This window comes from Mastigoproctus giganteus, chromosome 11 (assembly GCF_048544385.1).
Source record: "Mastigoproctus giganteus isolate SK-2022 chromosome 11, ASM4854438v1, whole genome shotgun sequence".
NCBI lineage: Eukaryota > Metazoa > Arthropoda > Arachnida > Uropygi > Thelyphonidae > Mastigoproctus > Mastigoproctus giganteus.
In genome coordinates, this window is record NC_143585.1 from 65,388,202 (window position 1) to 65,407,805 (window position 19,604).

Here is a 19,604-nt window from a genome sequence, read left to right on the forward strand (position 1 = left end):
AGTGCTTGATTGTCCTGGATTTAATTAATTCTAGGGCTGTGACCCTTTCTTCAAGCACTCAAATTCATCATTACATTATGTTACCATTACAAATTAACTTCTGCTACCAGCTGTATGTTACAACTTTAGTATATACAGTAAATTGTAATAAATTTTGAAGAAAAGCTGTAGCCAGAGAACTTTATAACAAAAATGATATTAAATTTGAAAGGTTAAAAGAGTTGCTAATTAAAAAATATGTACTTTAGTTAAAGATAATTCTGTATATTCATGTATTTGGAATTATAAATTATGGTAAAATTTTATAATTATAGCAGAAGCAATTTGTAATAATTTTAATAATAAATATAAGTGACATTTTTCTTCTAGGCTATATTTTTTTAGAGTTTGACAAGTTTTGGCTTGCAGAAAAACCACGAGATATCATGGAATTCAGCCGTATTAGAGACAAGTTTGGTATTTACTTAAAAAATTATCTAATGAAACCAAAAGCTATATTAAAGTTAAATTTAGCTGTGGAAATATTGTGATGATTGTATAAATTAAGCTGTAACACATCAAGTATACATACAGTGTAAATTTTATATTTTTGCAATCTTTTATGATACCACAATCTCATGTTTAGGGAAAGAATTTAGTGTTAGTGAAGGTGGGAGCACATGTTGGGAAGTAGTCTCATTTCCAAATTTTATTTGTATTCCTGTTTATATGAATTCCTCATCACTGTTATATTCTTAACGATAGTGCTTTTCATCACAAACTTTTAATTGTTTATTTATAGTGTGTCTAATTTTTTTTTATTAAAGTAAATGTTTAATGCTATGTATATTAGAATATTTTAATATGCCTTATTGATTTAATCAACGGAATTTCATTTATTAAAATTAAAATAAAATCAGTGAACTCATGACTAAAATGAATTCCCTCTCTATAATGTTAGTCTCTGAACTTTTAATGTTCTGTAAGTTTTATTTTCAATTTGAGTGATAAACATTATATGGCCAGAACGAACTACTGTATATTAAGAATAGTTGTGTAAATTATTTAGTTAATTATATGTTGATAAGCTTTATTATAATAAAAGTCTGATTGATAAAGATTATGAAGTTCTATACAACTGTACAATGTTGGACTTATTTTCTGTGGTAGTATTTGCTATGCAAAATGTTTTTATTCTGTGATTGTTGTAACTGAGTCCACTTTACTATTGACCCATAGGCCCAGATAAACAGATATTAAATATGCATATAAAATTATTTGTATTGGTTAAGAAAACTTGAGGAGAAAAGTTAACTTTTCTTAAGGAAAGTGAGAAATATTTTGCAATGTTATTTCTTGGAAAATGTTTTGATGATGCTAACCAAAGCACAAATTGAAGTATATTTCAGTAATTTGACTGTTTTACTCCATGAATCTCCTTAATGGTGAAAATAAATTTACCATTAAGGAATTCAGGAGAAACTGAATAAATATTTCACCTCAATAACTTTAAAAAAGAACAATAACTTCAGTTATAGCAACGGATAATTAAGCAGCATGAGTTATATGTTTTAACGATCTGTTCAGTAGTCTTTCATTTCATTAAGTATGAGAGTGAACATTTCAAAGAAAATCATATTTCAAATATGGTTTCAGCAATTCATATTTCAGAAATTTCCTTTAAAATAATGTAGATTACTTAATTTTAGGTTTGCAGTTTTGTTTGACTTCATTTTATTCAATTTCATAAAAGAATTGACAATTTTCACGTGTCTGTAGAAAGTACAGTTTGCAGTTCTGGATTTTGTAGTTTTAATTCTTATAGGTGATTTCCAAAGTTTTTCCAATCAATTAGTGAGTTGGTTAAATGGCTAAAATATATTCCCCTACCCACTCCAATTGTTTTGTTACAGCTTAATTAGGAAACTTGACAAACAAAAGTTGGGCTCCTCACATCAAAAAAGTAAAAATGCTTACTCTGTAGATTTTACAAAAGTAGAGTTCCATTCCTTACTTCTTTCTGCAGGATAAGGCAGTTGGGGCTATTTCCTCTCTATTGATATTTTGTCTCTGGTGAAAAGTTTACTTTCCACATTAGCATTCCACAAGTTCATTAAATATGTGCATGCATGCATGCACGTTCGCGCGCGCATGTGTGTACTAGATAACCAGATAACCAGATACTAGATAACCAGTGTTATTTGTGGGAACAAAATTGCAGCAACCTTTATTTGCTGAACATAATTGAACAAAATAAAGTTATCACTTCAATAAAAAAATTAATCTATACTGTCTGTGAAAGGAAACTCATATTGTTAGAATTACTGAATGAACTTCTGTATTATAAAAACTCCATGATTACTTTTATACCATGTATCAACTCTCTAGGAAACAAACCAGTCGATTTAAGCAATTACTGTCCATGTTTTTTCTTTACATTAATTAGATTTATGATGCTCCTGCTGTGTACATGTGTGTGTGCATTTGTGCATATGCACAAATACACACACACATTTAAAACTGTATTTAACTTAATTTAAATTGCCTCATTATTGATTACAATAAAAAAAAAAAATTATGGTTAAATGAAAAATATTAAACTTATGATATATATTAGAGCAGTATTAAAAAAATAGTTAATATATTTGGATAATTTAATATTTTTTGTGGTCTTTGGCCTCAGCTTCATATAAAAGTGGTCCTTGGTTTGCACCTCAAACATAAAAACAATATCTATTTGAAAAAAAAGAAAGATTAGGAGCATTGTTACTAGAGCATTTCTTTAAATAAATGTCTCCTTCTTTAAACGTTAACATTTGATAATTTTCAAAAATAAAAAAACAGAAGCCCTTAGCCTATATAAGCAAAGACTGTTTTTACATCCATATTTTATAGAGCAGGCGAAATAAAGAAGAAAAAAAAATGAGTCATTGGAAAGACCTTGCTCTTTCAAATTATGTGGCTATTGCCTTGATTTGTCTTGAATGTTGCACTACAGAAATATAATTATTTCTGTAGTGCTACAGAAATAATTATATTTCTGTAGTGTAGTTGTTTATATATTTATTTTGGAGCAGCTTGGCACCATTGATGTTGAGGCTAGGCATCCTATCATTGCAGCATTTGACAATTTAGTGATAGTTCAACTCAAGGTGAGAGATGGCAATAGGTGTAAAAGTCAAAATTTTCAAAGATGGCCTAACGAAAGCTTATATCTATAATTGAAGACTATTTCTATAAGAAAACATGTACATATTTTATGGAGTAGTATATATTTGTAATAGTACTGAGACAGCTGTGACAGTAGCCTTACACTCTGAGAAATCATTGCCTTTAAAAAAAATTTTTTTTTTCTTTCATTTTGCCATATTCTATAAATATGGATGTTAAGTCCACCTTTAGAAATAGTTGAAATGTGACTTTTCTTTAAATTTTTAATTTTGTTTTGAAGTGGTGGGCAGGGCTCCTTTGGTAAGAGAAACTGTTATCCATGACAGAAGGAAAAACTAGATTTATTTATATCAGTGGAAGTAATTTTTATTAGGCTAACCCTTTAGTAGAGACCAAAAAAATTAATAGAGACTATAAAAATTAAGTTTCTTTTTGTACTCTGTATAGACATTTATGGCCTGCGTCATTCACAACTTCATTATAACTGCTTAAAACAGTCAGTATACCAGAGCTACATCCCCCCACCCATTATTTTTATTTATTTTTTTTTTATATTTGTCATGTAAGCCTAGGCTCATACATAATTATATATGCCATTATTATGTTATTGTCTGTTAATAGTTTATTATCATTTAATATTGTTGTTTTTTTTTTTTTTAAGTAATGTTCAATTTTGCCTTTGCCATTTTCTTAAATGTTTCAGTCTGTGTACCCTTTCAGTGAGAAAGAAGATTCCACAGACCATCTGCTACACCAAAAAAGAAAAAAAATCCTTGCCAGAATTATTGGGAAGCTTGACACATTTTTTACAATTCACCAGTAAGGTGATGTTTAGTTTCAGGCTATAGATCTTCATTGTAATATCACGCACTGGGCTCAGCCAGTTCCTCTTCTTTTGTTTTCAGCTTCAAAAGTGTTAACATGAAGCCAAAGTTTTCATCTGAATACCAGCATCATTGGTCTGATACAACTCTGAAGATTATGCATGTTTTTGATAGAAGCCTACCATCAATGTGCCCATGTTTGCAGGATCTTTGGTCCTCTTTGATCATGCAGATTTTCTTTGAAGTTTTCAACGATTTTCCCATAAGTGTTTTCATTGGATTTAAGCAGGAAATCTGTAAGAGTTGGAAAAGAAAAGGTTCCCATGCCACAGTTCCATGATCATTAATTAAGGCTTTTACTTTGACCTGGATGTTAAAGATGATTATAGCTTTTTCTTATAAGGCAAGATTCATTCTGTTAAGGATGGTGAAAATATCAGTGAAGTATGCCATTTAGGCAACTTCTCAGTAGCACATACATGTGCTCCTGAGAAGTTGACTTCACAGTCATTGACATTCAAGTAATTCAGACCTCCTCATGTCGTTCAAAGAGGTGGGTGAATACTTACTTTGACCCTGCAACAACCAGTGAACCTCAATATGCACATTAAAAATACACCTTTTGATGAAGTTTAGAATTTTTACTGTCTCATCCAGAATTCTTCTAAGGTCCACTGGCATCTTCTTCACACCTAGTTGTTCATCACAAATATTAGTGTGTTGCTGCTGCCAATTGTTGCTAAAACACATGTATATAGACCCTTCAAGCTGCCAGTCATTGCTGAAGTATAAATATAAGTATAAATATACCAACACATTTTGTCCATTCCAATTATTGATTCATAATAAAATTGTTCAGTACCTCAAAATTGGCTCTTCTTGTTGTGCAAGTAGGCAACAATTAGCAGAATGTTGATGTGAACTCTCCTGAACATTTACAGCAGCAAACATGCCAGAAGGTTAGTACAATGGACCCCTGGTTTACGATTGGTTCACTGCATGATCAAATCACTTTATGATGGACTCTATAACAAAATACTGTTCAGTGTACGATATGTAGTAAGCACCAGTCGGGATCACATTTGCGAGTTGAATTTTAATTCTGTTAAACAACGATTCTAATAAGCAAAAATAAGAGGAATATTATACACAGGCTATAAAACTAAAGATATAAAACACAAATTTACACTTTATTACCTTACCAATTAACAAAATTAAATGATATGTGAAAATCGGAGGAATATTTTCCACAGATTAGCAAAATAAAAATAAATTTATGCTTACATACATTGCTAAGTTCTCAATCTGTTCTTTGCTGCGACATACTTTCAAAGATCCTGATATTTTTTGGCACTTTTAAAGACCCTAGAATTTTGTAGCACACTACAATCACTACTATACTCATATATTCAGAAACAGGAATATGGGTATATTTAATAATATACTTATTTGTGCAGTACAGGTGAACAGATCTAGCACTAGGAATCAAAACATGACGTCACATTGACTGCCAGAAGGCGCTCAGATTGACATAGTGTAAATAAACGAATTTTTTGTTTGAATTGGTTATTATTATAAAACGTGAATTAATTTTTTTTTTTAAATTTGTAGTTTCTATGGCACACAGGTTGAGAAACAGTGGCTTAATTAATACTGTAATATATATATATATATATATACTAACTAATTGATATTTCTGTTGACTGATTTTTTGGTTTTTTTTTGGTTGTAAAATTTAAAACAATAAAAAAGATAAGCAATCAGTAACAAGTTTACAAAGCTTAAAAAATAGGAATGAAGAGAAGATTCTGAAAATTTATTTGTTTTTATATGATTGAAATTTCAATGAAGGGGAAACATATTTCACCATGATAATGTAAAAACCCACATAATTCCAGCTATCAGTATTACCGCAAATGCAATAAGATCGAGTTTACTAAATTTTATCCATTGATAATAGATTGCACTAACAGAAAAGCCCAATAAACCGAAACTGCAAATTGTTTTATGGTAGCGACCTCCAAAAATGTGCTTTAGAAAAATATCACAAGGGTGTTCAAAATTGATTCTTATAACCAAACGTATGATAATGATGAAAGTGTATTGCAAATTTGATTCTATAAAGCGGCTGATTCTACTAATCAGAGATCATGTTAATCTTCGCCTATTATTTCACTTTACAATGGGCTTACAATTGTCTCCAACCAGACCACATAGCCCTTCCTCTCGGCCAGTAGCAGCATTTGTTGGCAATGTTGGCTGTGTGTTTTGTTTTTGTATCCTTTAATTGAAGTGATGTTTTGTGTTGTGCTTATTTGACATAAATTTATAGAAAACTAATGCAATTTCCATTATGAACATGATCTTTTAGAGAGAGAAATAGCTTAGCAATATAGCAAAAATTTCAGCTTCCAAGGTCTTGGAAAGAACCCCAAGCCTGACCCCAAAATACATTGAATCACCAACCCTAATCGTTGAGTGAGAGAATACAATACATCCATATTTTAAAAACAATTTAAATGCTATGAAGCCAAATAAATAATGAAACCATTCTTTTAACACTTTGAAAATAAATATTAAAACATAATAAACATTAAGGATCCTCTGAAACATTAAGAAATTAAAGAATTTTACTTCCCTAAAGCGGAAGGGGCTTTTGGACTAGAGTCATGATCACAGGAAAGTGAAATTGTGTGTATTGTGACGGAATTTTATAGCATGGAGATTAGTTGCAATCTTGGCACATGCGTATGAAGGACCATGAATCTGAGATGGGGTAGGGGTCATGTACATTGACTGAATTTTGATGTAATTTAATTTCAAGCATCTCCAAAGTTAATAGTTTGGTGTAATCACGTTGGATGCTGAGAATTTTTGCTTTGCTGAATAGAAAGGTGTGGCCTTCACTGATCGCATGGAATGCAAATTCCGAAGCCGAGGAGCGGGATGAAAGGATGGATGTTGAATGTTGCTTCATTCTCGTATTGAGTGTACAGCGAGTAGATCCCTGTTATGAGGAGTTGCAATCCTTGCAAGATACTTTGTAGACTACTAAATCATTTAATTGGAATGCGGAAGAGGATTGGATTTCGTGGTTTTTAAGGGCCACATGTAGTTTTGTTGTAGGTTTGGCAATGATTTTTAATTGTGTCTTTGAAAATACTATTTAGTTGTTTGAACCAATGTTCAATATATGGTAAAGCAATAAAATATTTTTTTGTTATTATTATGGATGACGGGTGGTATTATGCAAACTGTTTTTTGCTTGTAACCTTATTTCGTTTATAATAGGTAGGGGGGATAACCTCTATTTTGAAATCTGTTTTTTAGTGTTTGTATTTCTGTGTTTAGGGCCGATTCAGATGTTGAGTATTTGTAGGCATTGAGAAATTGATTTAGGATAATGGATCTTTTATAGGTGAAGGGGTGGTAGCTATTGTAATGAAGAAGCATTTCAGTGTTGGTGGCCTTTCTGTATATACTGAATTTTGTTCATAACCTGTGTGAGGGTGAAATTTAAATTTAAAAAATGTAATGATTTTGTTTCAGAATTTTCGGATTCTAGTGTAAAGTTTAATCTTGCATGGATATTATTAAAGTTCTGTAATATCCTGCATGTTCCCCACACCTGTAATGAAAATATTTTTTCATAGATATAGTATGTGACCCGTGGAAGAAAGGGTTTTAAATGTATTATTTCAATAGTGGTAAGGTATATTTCTGCTAGTAAACCACTTAGATTTAACCTCACAGGTAGGCCATAAAACTGTTTGAAAACTTTACCTTGGAAGATGATATAATTGGCTTCAATTAAAAGTTTTATCAGTATTGAAAATAGCTGTAATCGGGAGTTTAGTATGATTAATAGGTACGGAGTTTTTGTTTGACATGTCCCAGACAATATCCAAGGTGTATCGATGTTCATGTTGGTATTAAAGAGGTGACATCTAGGGAAAATAGGTTGTCATTATCATTAAGTATTTTATCTTTTAGATTGTTAAATAGCTAATTGTTTTTTTTTAATCAAAAAGCCCCGTCCGCCTCAGGGAAGTAACAAAATTCTTTAAGTTCTTAATGTTTCAGAGGATCCTTAAATGTTTTTTTTTGTTTTAATATATGTTTTCAAAATGTTAAAAAAATAGTTTCAGTATTTATTTGGTTTCGTAGCATTTAAATTGTTTTTAAAATACGGACACATTGTATTCTCTCACTCAAAGATTAGGGTTGGTGATTTGATGTATTTTTGGGTCAGGCTTGGGGTCTGCTGGCCTCTGATTCTGTGGTACATTGGATCATTGATTTTGTCTATGAGGGTGTGGAATACATGTATACTATTTGTATAGTTGATTCAACAATGGAGAGTATCAGCACTGAAGTGTTCTTACAAGACATCATAGAGGTAATTCCTCCTTTTCTTGACTAATTTGTTTTTAAAATAATGTCATAAAACCTATTTCTTGGTATCGTGGAAAATGATCCCCAGAGGAGATTTTCAGTGACCAGTTAAGTAGGTCATGAAAAATGTGGGAAATGTTTTTAGTCTCCTGAATAAAAGTAGCTGTGTATAAGTTTCTAAAGGTGGTTGATGTTATGAGAAATATTCATGTACAATAAGTTTTTGAAAGTTGGAATTAAAAAAGGCCTTGCTACCACTGTTATGAGAGTACTATTAAATAGAGTAAAAACCTTTAATTTATGAAGCTTACTGCTTAATTTAATGAGAAGACATAACATAAAAAATCTCTATAAGGAAATGTGTGCACAACCAGTGGTTTATTAAATTTACAAACAGATGTAAAAGCACTAGACACTGAACTGGTTTTGAAACTTTTATCCTTAACTGAGCTAATAATAACACTAAATTTGAATATGGTGAAAGAGGCCTATGCGCTCCGGATTCATATTATTGAAATGAAAAATTATAATTCCTCAGAGTGGTTAATACTAGAATATACATATAGAGAACGGTTAGTATTCAAAAGAGCTTTCGGCTGAGTAGACAGCCTTCTTCAGTTAGACATATTGAATGGCAGTTAGAATGGAGATGTGCACTGCCAAGTTGGTGCGTGAGGCGTGTGGCTAATTGTTTGAGGTTGAAGTTTGTGGCTGTGACGTATGGTGGTGACGTGGCCAGCGTTTGTCTATGGACAGAATTATTGCTTCTGTGATGGGGTTAACTTGACAACCACTGTTCCTGTTCAAAGAGGTATCCGAGCATTTTATGTTTAACGATTCCAACCAGGTGCGCCGTAGGTAATGGTGGGACCTGTCCACAATACCATACCATATCTAGATACCCTCGTCCGGCGCGAAGACACATGCTTGAAGACGACAGTTTATCGTAAACCTATGTGTGCTGGCCAATTTACCAACTTCCGGTCAACACACGCACGGGGTCACCTCCTCATCACTGCCCGAACCTTGCTAACTCGCGTCTGGACACACTCTATCTCTGCAGGTGAAAGACGCACAGAGATCACCAGGGTCAAAGTGGACCTTGCGAGGTGTGGCTATCCCATCGACATCCTTGACAGGTGTGACCTACAGGCATGCGACAACGTAGCGACCAACAGTAACGTCAACAGTGGTGAGTTATCCACGAGGGCATTTATCCCATACTACCCCAACCTGTCACAACAGATCGGTAGAATCCTAAAATCACATGGGATAAAGTGCATCCAACTCCCAGGCAAGAAATTGCGTTCTCTCATTTCCAACGTGAAAACACCTGTCCCCACCCTTCTGCAGAGCGGTTTGGTCTATCGCATCTCTTGCCGTGACTGCATTAGCTGCTACTTTGGAGAGACTGGACGTCGGCTCGAGAAACATCTCTCAGAACATAAAAGGGCAATCTGTTTAGAAGATGTGGAACACTCAGCTATTGCCGAGCATGTCTGGACAACCCACCACGACATTGACCCACACCGCGATGTCGTGGTTGTGGACAGGTCCCACCATTACCTACAGCGCACCTGGTTGGAATCGTTAAACATAAAATGCTCGGATACCTCTTTGAACAGGAACAGTGGTTGTCAAGTTAACCCCATCACAGAAGCAATAATTCTGTCCATAGACAAACGCTGGCCGCGTCACCACCATACGTCACAGCCACAAACTTCAACCTCAAACAATTAGCCACGCGCCTCACGCACCAACTTGGCAGTGCACATCTCCATTCTAACTGCCATTCAATATGTCTAACTGAAGAAGGCTGTCTACTCAGCCGAAAGCTCTTTTGAATACTAACCGTTCTCTATATGTATATTCTAGTATTAACCACTCTGAGGAATTATAATTTTTCATTTCAATACTAAATTTGAATAAATCTTGAGGATTCACAAAAAAAAAAAAAAAAAAAAAATTAATATTTTATGCAACTGCCATTGCGAATATATATTTTATTTTTGCATTTTTTTATAGTTTTGACTAGATTTTACTGCCATCATATCAAGGAATTGCAAATTTTCTAGCAATAAAAATCAAAAACTATTCAGTTGGATCACATCATTAATCTAAAAAGAAGTTAAAGTTACAAAGTAATTAAAACTGTTACCATATATTTAGTAATAGTGCTAACAAAGTTATTAGATGTATAGAATGAGTTTGAGGTTGAAGAAAATTTAAAAAATCTAAATTTTCTAAAACCACTGAAGGTGCTGCAGTGGTTTCTTAGATAGAAGTTTCTTTTATAATAATGTATCAAATGATATAATAATATGATTTATAATTTCAAACAAGACTACTATAAGGTAGTCTTAAATGACCATAATTCTTTGTGATAAGAGACAGTTCAGTTTTTAAAATCAGTTATTCAAATGATTTCACTTAGGGAAAATGCTTCCCAGGATGGAGAAAGGTGTAGATGATAGAGTATATTATTGTTTACAGCACTTTCTCATTTTCTAAGTGTAGACATGATTAAATTTACTGTAAATTACTTTACAGTAGATTTAATCTTTACTAAGATTACCCATAACAAAGAGTAGAAAATTTAGTGATGTTTTGACCAAACTGACTTTAGGTGATCTTTTCATATTTTATTATTTATTTACATGCATATTAGCACTTCAGGGGAAAAGTGCCGCATTAAAAAAGGTTGAACATAATTTTTAGGATTTTGAGTGCATCATCTCTCATGCATGATTCAAACATGATAGTGAAAAATAGTTGAAAGCATAAAAAAAAACTACTTTAAGTTTCTTCAAAGTTTTATATTTTAGAATATTTGTATTAACAGCTTAAGGCTGTATTAAATTGTGAATGTAGATGCAGAAAAAATAACTTTTATTATTAAAGTTATTATATTACAGATTATAAGTTGATTTTCTATTAAAACCTTAATTGTATCGTTTGTTTCATAGAAAACATTCCTAATTTTGTGAGATTATAGCATGTGTTGATTATTCTTCTATAACATTTTCACTAACAATGTTGTATTTGTATGAATTTTTAATAAATTAAGTAAAATTTATATCATTTGAATATTTCTAGTAAATATGAATTATTTATATATTGGAATATTCAAATAAGAACAGTATATAAATAGAACATAAAACTCAGTTCACTCCTCGCATAGACATTAAATTTCTGCCTCATACATTTACACTTTAGTTCTAAACTCTCATAACGCTAACTTTATTTTGACAAGAATATTATCATTAATATTTTATGCAATTGCCATTGCGAATATATATTTCTTCTGTTCTTTGGAATCAGCCAGTATCATCTCATCCCATACTAGAGTATATACAAGATGTTGGTGTGCAGGTGCTGCAGTGGTGATGAATGGCTCACTAGAATTTCCACTCTGTTAGCTTCAGCAATAGCACAAATGTATATGCTAAAGCTATACTGCAGAAATATAGTATAGCACTGCCTGGTTACCATCATTGAACTCGGAAGAAAAAATTGCAGGAAGTGATGTCTGGAGAACAAGTTGGCCATAATTACAACTTACCTTTTCAGTGAACACATTCCTAAGAGTATGTATTAAGTGACTGAAGGTATGCATAGCAGCAGATTCTTGCTGGAGAGAAATTCTCTCCAGCAAGATTCTGTTGCACAAAGTTTTCTTCTTGGAGAGAAACTTTATACAAGATGTGGGTTTACATCTTGGCCCATCCAAAAAAAATATATATATATTAATCCTGGGGTCAATTTATCCATTATGAACTGACTGAAGAAACTATTTGCAGGAATTGACCCCTGCTATGAGATCTTATAGCTGCATATACCACACTACTGTTGTGTTTTAGGGCCACAGTTTTAACAGGTTTGTTACCATTCTCTCAATATTCTTCAGTGCACTCATTTCTTGTGTTTTGTATATGTTCCAAGCAATAACCAGTTTTCCTTCTGTTAGTACTATCTGGTCTTGCAGTTTACTGTCCAGCAGGCATGACATAACCAAGTGATCACCAGAGGAGTGTAGTAGTATACATGTTTGAGTTGACCATGGTTTTTGCTCGTGACTACTGAATGCAATTAAATGATAATATTCTTGTCAAAATGATTAGTTGTCAATTCGCCTGACCTGTGTGGTCATGTCAGAGTATAAGGAGAACGTTTAATGCACCTTTTTGTTTTGAGTTTATTTACCAGGTTCATTCCTGTTTCTATGTAGAATGCAGATACCAGAAAACTTCAACTTAAATTCTTTCCCACACTTCTGAGCAGAAATAGCACATAAGTCATACAAGAATACTCACTGCTTTTGCAAGCAGTTATCCATAACTAATACTGAAGTTGTCATACATAAAACAGAGAGAAACATGACTAGTAAGAAAGCAGTGCACACACCCACCCCTACCTTATCTTGTCTCTCAGTGGGCTCTTTTTTGCTGGAACTAAACAGAAATGCTGGCAATTGACATGCTACTGACCGTGGCCATGCCCTGGCAAAGTCCTTAAAATACCTCTTGGGTTCAGTTTCATTAACTTCGTGTTTTGAGAGTAAGTAAAAGAAAAAAAAATACTTGCATAAAATATTCAGGAATATAGGATGCTTCCTTGTATTTTCTCAAAGTTAATGTGTGTTTTTTTTTTATTAATTTTTTTTATTTTGATTAAAATTCAGTGTGGCAGGAATTATCTGGATTAACTTGCATCTTGCCATGATGCAAGTTTACAATCCTTGGCAAGTTTTGTTTTGCTATTGAATAAGATCTTTGTATAGAGTTTCCCAAGATAATTTTTTCTGTGGAAGTTTTTCACTTTTTAATTTTAGGTTGCAGTAATATACAGTAAGCTATTTTGTATACAAATATTTGTGGATGTGTATCAGCATTGTTAATGTATAGTTTTACTTTTTCTTTTATAAGAGTGATTGAAATTGCTACTTTTTTTGCAGTAGCAATTTCAATCACTTTGCAAAAAAGTATTGAGTTTTAAAAAGTTCACTTATGTGTGTCCATTAAAAAAGATAAAAAGGTGTATTTAAGGGAAAGTAGTTATTCACACAGCTGTATTTAGACTAATGACATTTGTGAACTGCAACCGGAAATGTGCTCACAGTTTGAGTTTGCATAAAAATTACAGCAGAATAGACCATCTCTTTTCATCTTTGTGTATTTCACAATTTCCTTGTGGACAGCTTATTATTTTTTTTGGCCCAGTTAAATAAGGAGTACAGGGTAAATGTGATTATTATAACTTATTTTTAGGTCTTTTAAATATGAATAATGATTAATATAGTGTACAGATTAATTTGCCATGCTGCATTTTGCATCTTTGCAACAAAGTGCTGAGTTCAATATGGTTCGGCTTATATATTTATTTTTGGTATTGTTGCTAACTTCACATATTGTTTTATCATTTCTCAAGACATTTCTTCAAACTTAGTATGTTAGCAGCTCTTTCATTATCAAAAATGAAAATTTGTATGAAAGTTTTTGTATATTTTGTGTTCAAGAATGACTCATTGTACTATTTCCCAAAAAAAATTACATATCAAATTCATCTCCCCTTTTCTAATTTATAATACAAATCTAATGTATATTTCTTTGAAATAAACACGTTATCTAAATGTCAATCAAACTAAAATTTGATTCTAGTCATATGTTTAGCTTTTCTGGGGCTGAGAAGGAAATTAAATTATTCCTTTTTATACCAGAAGTGATCTAAATAGCCAGGTGCCTTCTGTGTATGTTCCTTATTCCAAAATAATATCAGCTATAAAAAGGTACTTAATTTTATGCATTAAAAAAAGTACTGTTTTAATTTGTTTAGTGTACATGCTATGAAAAGAGAATTCTTCTGATGTAACTTTTCTCTTTAAATGTGTTCATATGTATTGCTTATTTTCATAAATAATTCACCTTACATTTTGTACTGTCTAATTATTCACTTAAAATTGTTTTGGATCTGTATTAAAAACATTTAAAATTATTTTATTCGTATGTTGTTTTTTTTATTTATCTTATCGTGAACTTACATGACATTTCCAGCAGAGGATACCTTTAATACTGATTGGGGGAGGATGGGGAGGTTAAACTGAAAATATTGCCAGGCTTAAAAATGGGTAGGCATTTTGTTTGTTGTGTATAATCTTGAAAATGAACAAACCAAAGTTAAAGGCATTACAGAAGACTATAAAAATATTAAGAAATATCTTAAAATAATAAAATGCAAAGTAGAAAGACCCCTTTTGGGCACTTTGAGAAAATAGGACCTCTGGAAATTGTTTATTAAATTATGTTAGAGAGAGAGGACATCAGATAATAAGTTATCTAATATTAACAGTAAGGGCTGATGTTTGGAATTTTAAAATTATAAAAGTTGCAAAGTACTTAAATGAATTTTTATAAGACAATTGCAAAACAAAAAAAAAAAAAAAAAGAAAGAAATTGGATCATTTTAAATAATCCAAGGCAGACATTGTTATAGTAAAGAAAACTGATATCAGGATACATAACCCATTATACTTTCTACTACTGTGCAAAACAATTTCAAAGCCTGAATTGCTACCTTAGTCATATGCACTTCCAACATTTGCATTCCATGTTTAAACATCTTCATTTCATCTGTTAATTTTAGAAGAAATTAACTGAAAAAGATTTAACTGAGTCTGTCAAGGCTGTTACCCTGTAAAAGATTACATAATGAATTAGTTAAACAACTTCAGGAAAATTACAAGGCAAATTGAAGTTTTTAGAAACTAAAGGCTCAGTTATACCAAATGACATGAACAAGGAATGCGACAAAAGAAGTTAAAGAATAAAAATATCTCAAAGAAATTCTATACAGGAGAACAGATATCAGATATTTTTATTCATCTTTACACTGCATTTCAAAATAGATTTAATTTTAAGAGGATAGACAAAGATATATGACAAAACTAATATAGAATTTCGAGGCCTATCACTTTGATTTGGTAGGGCTTGTATGGGACCTTTAATGACATCTGTTGTGTATTAATGGCTGAACCTCATTACTTTCCTAACATAGGCACTGTTATACTTGAATAGTTTTAGAAGTGAACAGTTGTTTACTAGGAATTATATACAGGTGACCCCTGCTTAATGCTGATAATTCATTCTGGAAAAACAGAGCGCTAAGTGAATGCAATATTCCCGTAAAGCAACATATGTATTTGTGAGTCATGATCTATACCACCGCGACTCACAAATAATAAACAGTAGTGAAAAGATGCCAAATGTCGGTCAAAATATTTAATATTAAAAATCTGTACATATAAAATATTCTCCGTTACATACGTATATAATTATGTGGTAAGTAACTACATTACTTATCAAAATAAACTTAAAATGCCAATTAAAATCACGAATCTATTAATCCGATGGCCCTGGGCTGTCGAGTTTTCATATCTTTCGTTGATTTTGGGTTGTACTTTGGTCCTCTTCCTAGTAAACCAAAAGAGGTTTTACTTTAAAATCCCCTGCAGCATTACCACTCAATAAAGTCAACTGATCCTTCACCACTTTGAAGCCTGGCATGTTTTTTTCTTTTTTCGATATGAAACTTCTTTTAGGCATTCATTTCCAAAAAAGTCCTGTTTCATCTATGTTAAAAACTTGTTGAGAAGTATAACACCTCTCTTCAATAATTTTAAGAAGTTATTTTTTTGAAAGTTTCGCTCCTTCTTGATCTGCACTTATGGCTTCTCCCTGAATTTTATATCTATCGAACCAGCCCTTACTAGCTTTAAATGCGTTTTTTTTTTTTTTTTTTCAAGGTGAGCTTTCTTCAGATCATCATATAGGCTAATCGCTTTTTATTTAATAATATTTAACTTAACAGAATTGTGCGTTGGATATTATCTTCAATAAAATTATTTAGAGGTCTCTCCGTTTCAATTTAGTTGCTTGCAGTGGAACAGCTGTCTTTCCCACTGCTAAAATCAATTCTTTATTTTTTATAATTCTTACAGTTGAATCTGCCAGTCCTAAATGATTGCACACATCTACTTGTCGTTGAACGGAATTGATTTGCTTCAAAACATATAATTTAATTTTAAAATTCAGTCTTTTTCTTACCTTAGTAGGCTTTGTACCACGTCCAGATATTGTTGCTTTTTAATTCTTATCCGCCATTATTCATCTTTAAAAATTAATGTAACTGTGTTGCATTAATTATTATACAACGTTCGAGTAAATTGTCCATTACCTAACACTGTACTGAGTGATGACTAGACTTCAGATAAATGCATATAATGCAAATATTAAAAGCAATACTTGATCATTTTTTAAAATGTTGATCTTGGAACTGCGTAACAAACCACCACACTGCTTGGGAAAATTTTTAATGCTGTTTTGCTATTCATTTTAAGCTGTTCATTTTTATTGACTACATCAGATGAAATGGTTTCTTTAATTAAACATGACAAAGATTTAATCTGTATATTGGTAAAAGAGTGTTAGAGTGAGATATGGGTTATAATATAAGAACAGCATTATAGCAAATCAGCGTAGAGCGAACTGCGTTATAATGAGGGCCTGCTGTATTGAAAGAACCTTGTAAGTGTTGCATGATGGATTTGCTATCCTTGTCTTCAACTTTGTGCCACTGTTTTCAAATTTAAGTGTAATTGTAAAAAAAGTACATTTCTTGCCACTACTATAACAATTAAGTATTCTGTTTTATTTTTAATTATATAGTTTCTTGTCTGGATTCTTTATTATTTGATAATTGATTATGGAGATATTTTAATGCAGAAAAATTATGACAGATTTGAGGTGGCTTTACATCTAACTTAAAGACAAACTGTTATCCATGGTTCTGCCTAAGTTATTAATAGCTTTTAAAATGGTATAATAATACCTAATAGTGCATAGTGAACTCAGATAGGTGATTCTATATTATTTAAAAAGACATTTAACGACCTTAGGTAGTACTATAAATAATGGCATTTGTCTTTAAGTTGGACGTAAGACCAAATTTTAACACTGAATTCTTGTCATTGATCTTTTGAGGAAGCTTAGTGATCCACAAAGTGATTGAGTACCTAACGTAGTAATGTGCCTTGCATCTGTCATATTCTTTATTATTTATTTATTTAACAAAGCATATGTGCTCATGTGTTATTTTTAATTTTCATGCACCTAATAGTTTTTTATAAACTGGAAAATAGAAATGAATAATAGTTTCTTATTTATATTGTGTTGATAATGTTACTTTTTTTTTTTCAGCAGAATTAAAAGTTTTAGTTGAAAATAATAGGCGCCTCCATAGCCAGGTGGGAAGGAGCAGCAGTGCGTAGCACACGCTTCTTGATTAGACCGGTGTTCGAGCCCGTCACCACCAAATACGGAGAATGTGGAAAGGTCAGGGAATGACCACCGCATATCGTGGAGCAATATGGCCTTAGTTGCTAATGCTCCTAAAAAAACCCAAATAACTAACTAAGTTGAAAATAATAGGTGTAAAAAACAATACATTTAAGTACTGAAGTCCATTACCAAAAAGGTCAGACATTCTTATACTCCAAGCAGAATTCAGAAAACCAAAAAACTTTTAGTATTTCCAAAATGATGCAAGAAGCAGGATTCTGTAGTACCAGTCAAAAAAATAAAATAATAAATAAATTAAAAAAATAATAATCAATAAATAATCAAATTTAAATTAAAAAAATAAAGTAACCAGTATCACCTTTCCTCACTTCATTTACTTATTTTTTTCAAGTATTTATCCAATCCCTCCTTAAATTTATATTAACTTTCAACCTCCACAATAATAGCTGTGGCCAGAGTTTATTTCAACAGTCAATTCCAGTCTTTGAACTAAAAGAAAATTTTTGGACATTTAGTCTGCAAGTATCACCTTTCAATATAAATTTATGCACCCTTTGTATGCTACTTGACTAAGTAAAAAATTCCCTTGGTGTTTAGTTTACCCAAACCTTTCAGGGCATTAAACACCATGTTCAGATTACCCCACATATACCTGTTTCCAGGCACTAACTTAAAAACATCTCAAGGGGCATCCTTTTTTGGTTAGGAGACAAAACATAAAATGCTGAAGAGGCTGCAAGAACAGTTCCTTACCAATAATTATTCTTTTTTATTTATTATTTATTTTTTTTCAAAATGGAATTTACTTTTTGTTATTAATGTTTATATTAAGAATTTAATTTTTTATAATTAATTAAGTGCAAAAATTCAGTACACTTATTACATAGAGGTAATAATATTTTATTGCAAGTCATAATAATATTAATAAATATTGAGAAAAATATACGAAACATCATAAGAAAGCAATAGAGAAAAACTGATTATTACTAAAAATGGATATTTTCAAGTCAATGTGAAACTATAATTTGTGACATGCTAGTTTTAAACTCTGGGTGCACATAACACTTGGGGCTTCCTGTATGGGCCACACAATGTGAAGAAATGGGCTGCATGTGACCTGCTGGTTGGACACTCTTGACTTAACCATTCATTTATCTGTAGTAGTAACTTGTCCTTAATGCTACATTGTTCCAGTGTATATATTCAATCATTCTGTATCAAGAGCTCTACTGAAATCTAAAATGATGTCAAAGTTATTCCTTCTGTCTTTACAGACAATCTCAGAGTTAGATTAGTCAGATACGATATGCCCTTAACAAAGCTGTTCTCTGATTCCCTCGTAATTCCATAACCATCCAGATGATTCTATTGCATCTTTAACTGAAGACCCCATAATCTTAATTGGGTTCTGGGAGTCAAACTGCCAGATTCGTATTTGCTTGTTTTACCCTTTGAGTCACCTTTATGAATAGGAGAGAGAGAGAGAGAGAGAGAGAGAGAGAGAGAGAGAGAGAGAGAGAGAGATGTTTACACATCTCCAGTCAAGAGGGACATAACTTGAATCCAAGGATACTCTTATTATAACAGCTAAAGGTTACCTTATATTTTTTGGTTTCCTTTATGTATCACTGGATAGATTCTGTTAGCTCCTTTTGCCTTGTTCACATTTAATTGTAATAATTTTGCTGCTAGCTCCTTCTATATCAAAATCCAATTGACAATTGGTATTATCTAGTTTTCACGGTGCACTATAACCTTGCTGTTTTTGTGCCACAAAAAATCAAAAATCATCATCATCACCGTTATTAGCTAGACCACTGGCATCCTCAGCTTCAAAACAATTCCTGACACGTGAATATAGCTTACCGGCGATCAGTTCAAG

At 32.0% G+C, this 19,604-nt stretch overlaps 1 protein-coding gene across 1 annotated transcript in view; it reads left to right on the top strand.

The window, feature by feature from the left end:
- The window catches only part of LOC150078075 (ELMO domain-containing protein 2), a 110,106-nt gene extending 109,576 nt beyond the window's left edge, over positions 1-530 (top strand). The window contains exon 7 of the mRNA XM_090384454.1: positions 370-530. Within this exon, the coding sequence (XP_090240580.1) occupies positions 370-530 (161 nt within the window). The remainder of the gene's footprint in view (positions 1-369) is intronic.
- Positions 531-19,604: the final 19,074 nt, after the last annotated feature.